At 32.6% G+C, this 10,064-nt stretch overlaps 1 protein-coding gene across 1 annotated transcript in view; it reads left to right on the forward strand.

The window, feature by feature from the left end:
- The window catches only part of ABCA5 (ATP binding cassette subfamily A member 5), an 87,139-nt gene extending 78,194 nt beyond the window's left edge, over positions 1 to 8,945 (forward strand). Inside the window, 8 exon segments of the mRNA XM_031011536.3 lie at positions 365 to 540; positions 986 to 1,061; positions 1,188 to 1,282; positions 3,005 to 3,124; positions 4,250 to 4,399; positions 4,884 to 4,963; positions 6,551 to 6,606; positions 7,222 to 8,945. Of these exon segments, the coding sequence (XP_030867396.3) occupies positions 365 to 540; positions 986 to 1,061; positions 1,188 to 1,282; positions 3,005 to 3,124; positions 4,250 to 4,399; positions 4,884 to 4,963; positions 6,551 to 6,606; positions 7,222 to 7,329 (861 nt within the window). The 3' untranslated portion in view covers positions 7,330 to 8,945.
- Positions 8,946 to 10,064: the final 1,119 nt, after the last annotated feature.

Genomic DNA, 10,064 nt, shown 5'->3' on the forward strand with positions numbered 1-10,064 from the left:
TCATCAAACATCAAAAAGGAGTAAAACATCTGGCCGGGTGCAGTGGCTCATTCCTGTAATCCCAGCACTTTGGGAGGCTGAGGCAGGAGGATCACTTGAGCTCAGGAATTCAAGACTAGCCTGGGCAACGTAGTGAGACATCTTCCCTCCTAAAATTCAAAAAAGAAAAAAGCAATAGCCAGGCATGGTGGCACATGTTTGTAGTCTCAGTTACTTAGTGATAATAATAATAATGACAATAAAGGAGTACAAATCTGACTTGATATTACTCTGGCTGTAGGAAGGGGTTTTAATTAATGTACTTGCCACTTCCTTCACAGTGTAAATTAAGCAAAATAGTAAAAATTGGTTTGTGTTTCTATAGGTATTTTTAGGAGATTATTCTTCAGAGACAAGTGAAGATGATGATTCACTGAAGTGTATGGGTTACTGTCCTCAGATAAACCCTTTGTGGCCAGATACTACATTGCAGGAACACTTTGAAATTTATGGAGCTGTCAAAGGAATGAGTGCAAGTGACATGAAAGAAGTCATAAGTCGGTAAAATAATTGTCTTTAGATTCCTTTTGTTACTTAGAGGAAAGGTTTGCATTTCATATTTTTAAAATTTCATAACAAGCATTTCTGTGGACAGTGATTTTTATAGAAGATGTTTATTACTTTTTCATATATTCTTTATGATATATGAAAATATACTGATAGCTGTAAATTATGATAGTTATAAAAAGGTCATTTTTTTATTTCTAGTTATAGGATAAATATACCTATAGATATCATGAGACTTATTTTAATTCAAAGTGAACCATTTTATCAAGATATTAATTTATTTAAAATGATGTAAATTGGAGACTTTTGCCCTTACCTACTTATAATAAGCTTCCACTGAGTAACTATTCTAGAGAAAACAACATCAGGGATCACACCCAGTTGGTATTTGTGTTTATATATATCATGGTATTCTCATTTTGTATTGTTCATTTTGCAGAATAACACATGCACTTGATTTAAAAGAACATCTTCAGAAGACTGTAAAGAAACTACCTGCAGGAATCAAACGAAAGGTACTTTCATTAAACACCAAATAATGCCTCTATTTTTATTGATAGTTTAGTACCTGATATTGTCTTGATAGATTCCTTATAGTGAACCTTTGTTAATTTCCCACCCATCTTTTTCTTTCCATGTAGTTGTGTTTTGCTCTAAGTATGCTAGGGAATCCTCAGATTACTTTGCTAGATGAACCATCTACAGGTATGGATCCCAAAGCCAAACAGCACATGTGGTGAGTATGGTACTTGTGACACAGTACATGATACTTTAGAATAGAACAGTTTCTTTTATTATAATAGTTTTATGTTAGTTATATGTACATCATGATTTTAAATCCTATTCAAATGATACAATAGTAATTAAAAATTAAATAGATTTAGAGATTTCCTTAAGCTTTTAAAACTTTGCATATTTTTCATGAAGTGTTCATAATCTTTTACATATTCCGAAACAGAAATAAGCATGAGTCATTATTAAGATAAAAAGTTCTAGTGTTCTGAATAGTTTTTAAGTTTTTTTGTAGTCATTTAGCATACAAATGATCTTTTCCATAATAATAGTGTCTTAAATTTATGTTGAGACTCTTTCTAGGACAGTCATGCATTGCCTAATGACAGAGATACATTCTGAGAAAGGCGATGTTGTCGTTGTGCAAACATAATAGAGTGTACTTATATAAATCTCTGGGCGGTTATAGCCTACTACACACCTAGACTATATGGTATAGCCTATTACTCCTAGGCTATAAATCTGTAGAGCATGTAACTGCACTGAATACTGTAGGCAGTTGTAACACAATGGTATTTGTGTATCTAGACGTATCTAAACACAGAAAAGATACATTATAAAAGTATTATAATCTTATGGAATCACTGTTGGAAATGTGTTTCATCATTGACTGAAATGTCATTATGCAGTGCGTGTAAAGTACTAATTAGTTGAACAACTCTTTTTTTTTTTTTTTTTTTTGAGTCAGAGTCTTGTTCTGTTGCCCAAGCTGGAGTGCAGTGGTGCCACCTTGGCTTACTGCAACCTCTGCTTCCCAGGCTGAAGCGATTCTCCTGCCTCAGCCTTCCAAGTAGCTGGGACTACAGGCAAGAGCCACCAAGCCCGGCTAATTTTTTGTATTTTTGGTAGGGACAGGGTTTCACCATGTTGGCCAGGCTGGTCCCGAACTCCAGACCTCAGGCGATCCGCCCCCTTCGGCCTCCCAAACTGCTGGGATTACAGGAAGTGAGGCACAGCGCCTGGCCTTGAACAACTCTTTAAGCCTCAACTTCCATGTCTATAAAATGTAAGGTTTGGTTTGGATGCATGTTACGGTTTTCTTATGATTCAAAGCCTGTTTTGGTTATAACATGAAAAGGCATCAATTTTAAAATTTATTTGTTGTCATACTTTTAGCCCATATTAACATTTGAAATCATAGATTTTTTTTTTCCATTTGACAAGCTTTCAAAATGAAGGGAAAATAAATTAGAATATAAAAGTCATGGCCTGGCGCAGTGGCTCACACCTGTAATCCCAGCACTTTGGGAGGCTGAGGCAGCGGATCACGAGGTCAGGAGATCGAGACCATCCTGGCTAACACGGTGAAACCCCGTCTCTATTAAAAATACAAAAAAAAATTAGCCGGGTGTGGTGGCAGGCACCTGTAGTCCCAGCTACTCAGGAGGCTGAGGTAGGAGAATGGTGTGAACCTGGGAGGTGGAGCTTGCAGTGAGCCGAGATCGGGCCACTTCTCTCCAGCCTGGGGGACAGAGCGAGACTCCGTCTCAAAAAAAAAAAAAAAAGAATATAAAAGTCATAGTTGGGTAGGATGTAATAGCCATAGCAATTGATATTTGGTAAGTTTTAATTAACTTAATTAACCAACCGGTTGGATTTTTAAAAGCCCATTTTTTTTTAACAAACAGATGTGTTCCTCTCTTTTTGTTTTATTTATGTTTTATAGGCGAGCAATTCGAACTGCATTTAAAAACAGAAAGCGGGCTGCTATTCTGACCACTCACTATATGGAGGAGGCAGAGGCTGTATGTGATCGAGTAGCTATCATGGTGTCTGGGCAGTTAAGGTCAATGTCTAAATAGCATGCCATTCAGGGGAAGAGGTTGGGGGTTGGATTTTGAAAGTCATCATTTCAAAAACATGGCAATAGTTAGTAATTTAAATGTTAAATATTTTAGTTTTTGAGTTAGCTTTTGATAGATTGACTTGGAAGTATGTTGAGTTTTTTAAAAATATGGCTGTCTACTTTGAATTTGAATTCACTTAATATTTCAATAACTTGGAATATTATTTTTAGGCATAGTACTTGTTATTTCAAAAAATTGTTATATATTGGATTAATTATATAACACAAATATGAAATAAACATATGAGTTTCTACTTACATAAATAAATAATTGAGTAAAGAAATGTGCGAGAGAAGAGGTACATCTTCCTTACAGAACAATTCCAAATAATAATATATGTAGATAATACCCACTTCAAGGGAGGAGGCTTAATCTCCTATCCCCCAAGTTTGGATGGGACTTAGCCAGTTTCTTGTAAAAAATGAACGACAGAAGGAGAAAAATAGTAACTTTACAGTTGAGAAAGCTGGCAAATACTACCTTAACTAAACGATGTTGTGCAGATATCATGTATTCACTGATATGATATGATGGAAAAAGTACTACAGCTGTGTAATATTCTCTCCAAAACCCATAACCCAAGTGTAGTCATGAGAAAAATATCAGACTAACCCAAATTGAGGGACCTTCTAACACACACCTGACCAGTACTTCTCAAAACTGTCAAAATCATGAAAAAGACAGAAAGAGTAAGAAACTGTCACCCACAGTTAGAGACTAAGGTGACGTGACAGCCAAGAACACTACGGTATCCTGGATAGAACCTGGAATAAACAAAGGACACTAATAGAAAATTGGTGAAATCTAAATAAAGTATGGAGTTCAGTGACAAGGAATGTACCAATGTCGGTGTCTCAGTTGTGAGGAATTTACCATGGTAATATAAGATGATAAGATTAGGGAAACTGAAACCGGATAAAGAGTATATGGGGATGCTGTATTTTCTTTGTAATTTTTCTCTAAATATAAAGGTATATTTTTTAAAAATGTAGTTATATGTGTGAGAGATTATTCTTTGAAGCTGTCATTTTATATCTGAGCTTTCTTTTAAAAAATTACTTCAGATGTATCGGAACAGTACAACATCTAAAGAGTAAATTTGGAAAAGGCTACTTTTTGGAAATTAAATTGAAGGACTGGATAGAAAACCTAGAAGTAGACCGCCTTCAAAGAGAAATTCAGTATATTTTCCCAAATGCAAGCCGTCAGGAAAGGTAAAATTTTAAAGAATGTGGTTATATTTCTTTATAGAGCAAAGGTTATAAAAAGTTATTATATTAAGGATTAAGTGAAAAATCATCTTTTCATTCATAGACCATATATATATCTCTCTGTGTGTGTGAATATGTATATATATTTTCATATATATGAAATATATGTATCTGTAGATAGATAATTTATATATCTCTCTCTGTATTATCACCAATACTGGACTAACGAAGTCTGATGGCTGGTGTTTTATATCTGCCTTAGTATTAGATTTTTCAATATTCAGTAGTATTTAAATTTTTTTAACATTCTTAGTAGTAATGAGAGTTGTTTTGCATGAAAATGTTATTATTTTAAGCAATTTTCATCCAACTAAATACCAAAATAAGTTATTGAATTTAATTTTGAATTTTAAACATGTTGAACTTTAGCTTTAGAACATAATAGTAGTAATTTTTAATTTTTTTCCATATTTTATCTTTTTTTCAGTTTTTCTTCTATTTTGGCTTATAAAATTCCTAAGGAAGATGTTCAGTCCCTTTCACAATCTTTTTTTAAGCTGGAAGAAGGTAAGTAGTATCTTCTATTTTGGCTTATAAAATTCCTAAGGAAGATGTTCAGTCCCTTTCACAATCTTTTTTTAAGCTGGAAGAAGGTAAGTATTTGAAAAGCATTTATGTTGTAGCTCTCAAATTATGAAAGAATTTTATTTAAAAAGTTTAAAACTGGGGACTCGGTTTATTTTAGAAACTATGGCAGATAAGAAGATAACCTTTTATTCATTTAATCTAAGACACAGGTAAACACTAATGTCATAGGGATTTTGTAGATAAACTCTATTGTAATGTAAACCTTTTACAATTTTTAGAGAGCATTGACACAGTTTATCACATTGCATCTATGAGAAGGGTCAGCTTAATTATCGAGTCTTTGCAGTTAGTCCAGCAGCAAGAGCTCTGAGTTTCTTGAATCCTTACTTCATACTGGTCCATAGAAGTAGCAACACTATCAAGACTCCAGTGGCAAAGAGAATTCTGAGTGTAGCGAGGGGTGGGCAGTCCCCAAAATTTTAAGGAAGCTTATAGAATCTTGGCATTTAAAAAATAAGTGGTATGTAGGATAAATATATATATGCTGGTGACAGTTGAGGGAGATCACCTCCTGGAAGAATCAGGTATTCATATGCAGATTATTTTATGGCATTTATAAACTGTGAAACAACCTATATTTATGTATAAGGTTTATTATTAATAATTTTCAAAATAACTACAGGATTTTTATGATTGTTCTTTATGTGATTACTGAATACAAAAAGATTTCCTGATACTGTATATATTCTTGTCGCAGCTATGGATTAATGGGTTTACTTTTGCCAAGAACACTAATTAATTATTTTTTTGTCTGTAATATATGGCCTGCATGATGTTCATTGTTTATTCATGTTTATTGGCCGGCATGGTGGTTCACACCTATAATCTCAGCACTTTGGGAGGCTGAGGCGGGAGGATCCCTTAAGCCCATGATTCGAGACCAGCCTGAGCAACGTAGTGAGACTCTGTTTTTACAAAATATTTTTAAAAATTACCCGGGTATAGTGGCATGTGCCTGTAGTCCCAGCTAACTCAGGAGGCTGAGGTGGGAAGATTGTTTGAGCCTGGGAGGTCGAGGCTGCAGTGAACCATGATTGTATACTTGCTCTGTTGCCCAGGCCACTGTATACCAGCCTGGGCAACAGAGCAAGACCTTGTCTTAAAAACAAAACAAAACAAAACAAAAGGTTTATGGAGATAGGACCAATATCCAGAATCTAGTTCAAGAAGCCAGAATAGGCTACAGTGGAGTTGGAGAATGGGAGATAAGAGAGCAGGGATCAAAAGAAGACATAAAAAGAATCACCAGGAAAAAGATAATGGAGGAGAACTTAGAAAAAGTGAAATAAGACAAGTAACATTCAACATACAGTACTTAGGGCTATAGAGGAATTATAGGTGTGGGGAAGAGAAAGGAAGTAAGCGGGAAAAATAACATGTTTTGGCAGCTTCAAATTTAAGTGGGTTGATTACAGAGATATTTTAAAACATTGTTAGCCACTTTGGTAGGTATTGCCATTTTTTTCAGATATTGATAAGTAAAATACTATTTTTATATTTTAATAGCTAAACGTGCTTTTGCCATTGAAGAATATAGCTTTTCTCAAGCAACATTGGAACAGGTACTATAAAGTTAAATTTTAAAAAATTATTTTATAGAAGAAAGTATCTGATATTGATTGTTTTGGTTTATATTAGAGAGGGAGAGATATCATAAACCAGTGACAAATTGTTACAGAATGATCTTAAACTTGGTATAATTTTAATCAACCTTAGGTTCTTCACTTACTAATTTTTTAAATTTTATTTTTAAAATTGATATTATTTTAAATTGACAAATCACACTGTTTATTGGGTACAGTGTGATGTTTTGATACATGTGTGCAATATGGAATGCTTAAATCAAGCTAACTTTCATTTGCTGATTTCGAATATCTGTTTTTTTCATTTTGTAAAGAAAGTGAGTCATGATGGTGGTGTTTCACATTAGTGTATTTGAAATTACATTGTTTAAGTAGTTATGAATTATTTTTTAAAAAATCTATTAATCTAAAATAGTATTCATCTTTGCATGTAACTTTTGGAAATAATCTGTTTGAATAATGTTAATGTTAATAAATCTCTTGATACTTGTTGATATAACTAGATATAGCCTTGTACCATTTCTGATTTAGTTAAAAGTTCTTTGAGGTACTTGAGATACAGCATACTGTATTCATTTATTTCTTTTCACCTAGGTTTTTGTAGAACTCGCTAAAGAACAAGAGGAGGAAGATAATAGTTGTGGAACTTTAAACAGCACACTTTGGTGGGAACGAACACAAGAAGATAGAGTAGTATTTTGAATTTGTATTGTTCGGTCTGCTTACTGGGACTTCTTTCTTTTTCACTTAATTTTAACTTTGGTTTAAAAAGTTTTTTATTGGAATGGTAACTGGAGAACCAAGAACGCACTTGAAATTTTTCTAAGCTCCTTAATTGAAATGCTGTGGTTGTGTGTTTTGCTTTTCTTTAAATAAAACATATGTATAATTAAGTGAAGCTGCATGTTTGTATTGAAGTATATTGAACTATATAGTTTGTATGTCATCTTTTTCACCATTCAGAAACAGTGCTTCTGAATTTATGATTTAAAGGAATTGTGATAGAATAGTTTTATTTTTAAGTTATCTTTAAGTTTATGCCATCTTCTTAAATAAGTACGTAATGTTCCAATCTAAATAAAAAACTAATTCATGACTAATGCATAGAAAAGATACGTAAAGCAATGTGAAAGTTTCTTGCTTCTCCTTTTTAATTTCTAAAAAAGCCACTTTGAATGGAAGTTGTCATCCGTAAAAGCTGAAGTGTAAGCACTAGGAAATCTCAATATAGAGATTTGAGGAAAGTTATATCCACTAGGTGGCAGTCATTGATCATAATAAGTGAAATGAGCCCTTGTTCTAGTACATGATTTTAGGCTTAGGTAATTAGGTATGTGAAATTACATTTCTTTAATTTAAAGTAAAATTCAGAAGGTTTTAGTTATTATAATTAAAGGAAGACTGTGTGTAGAATCTTAGGTAATAGTCTGATTCTTTGACTCTGTGGCTAGAATGACAGTTATCTATGGAGGTGGTAGAATTAAGCCATACCTTTTCCCTCATCACTCTTGGAACATATAAATTTTTGTCATCTTCCTTGCAAAGGGCACATTTAATTTTGTTCTTGAATAAAATATTTTATTGGGTATTTGTTTTTATTGGTAAACTTTAGTGAATCCCTTTTATAAAATTGTAAGTAGATCAGTGTGTAGATTTATTTAGTAACTTACCTCATTGACTTTGGAACATGGTAGGATATGAATAAACTCTTTCAAGGGTTAAATTAAGAATTGTAAGTGCAGTGCACCTATTTCTTTTTAATAAGAACCAGAATTTCATTTTTGATAGAGTTAAAGGCATGGCTAATATTTTCTTAGAAATACTTCCTTGTACAACCCATGTATTGGCTCAAGGTATAAAATAGTGTAAATAATGCTAGTTGACATTACATTTCAACCAAATGAAAGTATTAACTTCATAAAACAAATATATTGAGAGTGTGATTATTGTATTAGACAACAACAACAGCAATGACAGAAGGATTTCGTACTGAGTTACTTTAAATAAGCAAACCCTTTCAGTGGCATTATTAATTCTTTAATGTAGGCAAAATTTAATGAACTTTTAGGTGTATTGTGTAATAAGACATCTGTGATTTTAGGCTCTAGCAGCGGATTTAAAAGTGTTCTTTCTCGGTACAAAGTACGTGGCTGATATTTTCCCCCATTGCTGGGGGCAGTTGCTATACACTTTCCTAAAGTATATATAATGTTCACATAAATACCCAGGGACCTCTTTTTTGGGATGTGCTTTTGTAATTATGTGTAACCTTGAATACTTAAGTTTAATAAAAGCAACAAAATTATATCTATAGTTTACTAAGGCAGTCACGAAAAAGCATAGTTTTTTTAGAACCTGACCATCCTAAGAAAGTTATGTCATCTGAAGATAGAGCATGACTAATGAAGAAAATTACCTGCTTTTGCATGTAGATTTGGTAACTTTCACTTTACATTTGTGAATGTGTAATTGGTGCAAAGTAAATTTTTTTTCCTGCAAAGTGAAAGTTGAGTAGTCACAATCATGTTATTTATTTTGTTCATTTAGTTACTTTGCTTTTAATGTTTATGAATACATGCTCTTGTAAACAATTTTAAAAGACATTCAAAATTTTTTTTAGTTTTTATATACTCAGAATATATTTTGGTTGTTAAATTAAATTATGTTTCCTTTTTCACAGTAACAAAATCTGACTCAGGAGAAATATAACTTAATTCTTAGGAAAACAAGGGTAAGTGAGCTGGAAAGCAAAGGAGGTAAAAAGTCAAATATGATATTTATTTACAGTGTACAGTTCATGTTTCTGAACATACTAGTTTTAAAATGTCTTAAATTACTGATCTCAAAACTTTTTTCTATGTCAGTACAGATAAATAAATAAATATACATATTAGGCAAAAGCAACATCACCAACCTTATATTTCCCATCCATGGTCAGATTTTCAAAGGAGAGTAAAAGCTGAGCTTTACTGAGTGAGTGTTTAATGACTAATAAGGCAAGAAAAAACATGATGAGTGTACTTTACATCTTACTTTTGTGGGCTCTTAATTTTTTTTTCTAGTTTGTTTTCAGTAAAGACAGTGGGTTTTCTTTAAAATAATTTTTTCTTTTAAATTGGCACAAATTATCTTAGGTCAGTATTTTGGTTTTGATCATTAAAACATTTTTAGAGTAATGTAATTCAACAAATATTTTAAGTGGTTATGTTTCCAGAAATGGATTCTTTGGAGAGAACTCGGATGACCGTCAGTTTTGGCCCTGTAAGATCGTGGAGATCTGTAAGATAGATACTTATATAACTTACATAAAATATATATAATATATTACTTATATAACTTATATAACTAGCTATTATTTTATATAACTAACTATAATATGACAAATCCTTTGCTAGTAGTACTAACAACGTTTTATAGGAGCACAATTAATTTTACTT

The sequence above is a fragment of the Gorilla gorilla genome, chromosome 4 (genome assembly GCF_029281585.2).
Source record: "Gorilla gorilla gorilla isolate KB3781 chromosome 4, NHGRI_mGorGor1-v2.1_pri, whole genome shotgun sequence".
NCBI classification, from domain to species: Eukaryota; Metazoa; Chordata; class Mammalia; order Primates; family Hominidae; genus Gorilla; species Gorilla gorilla.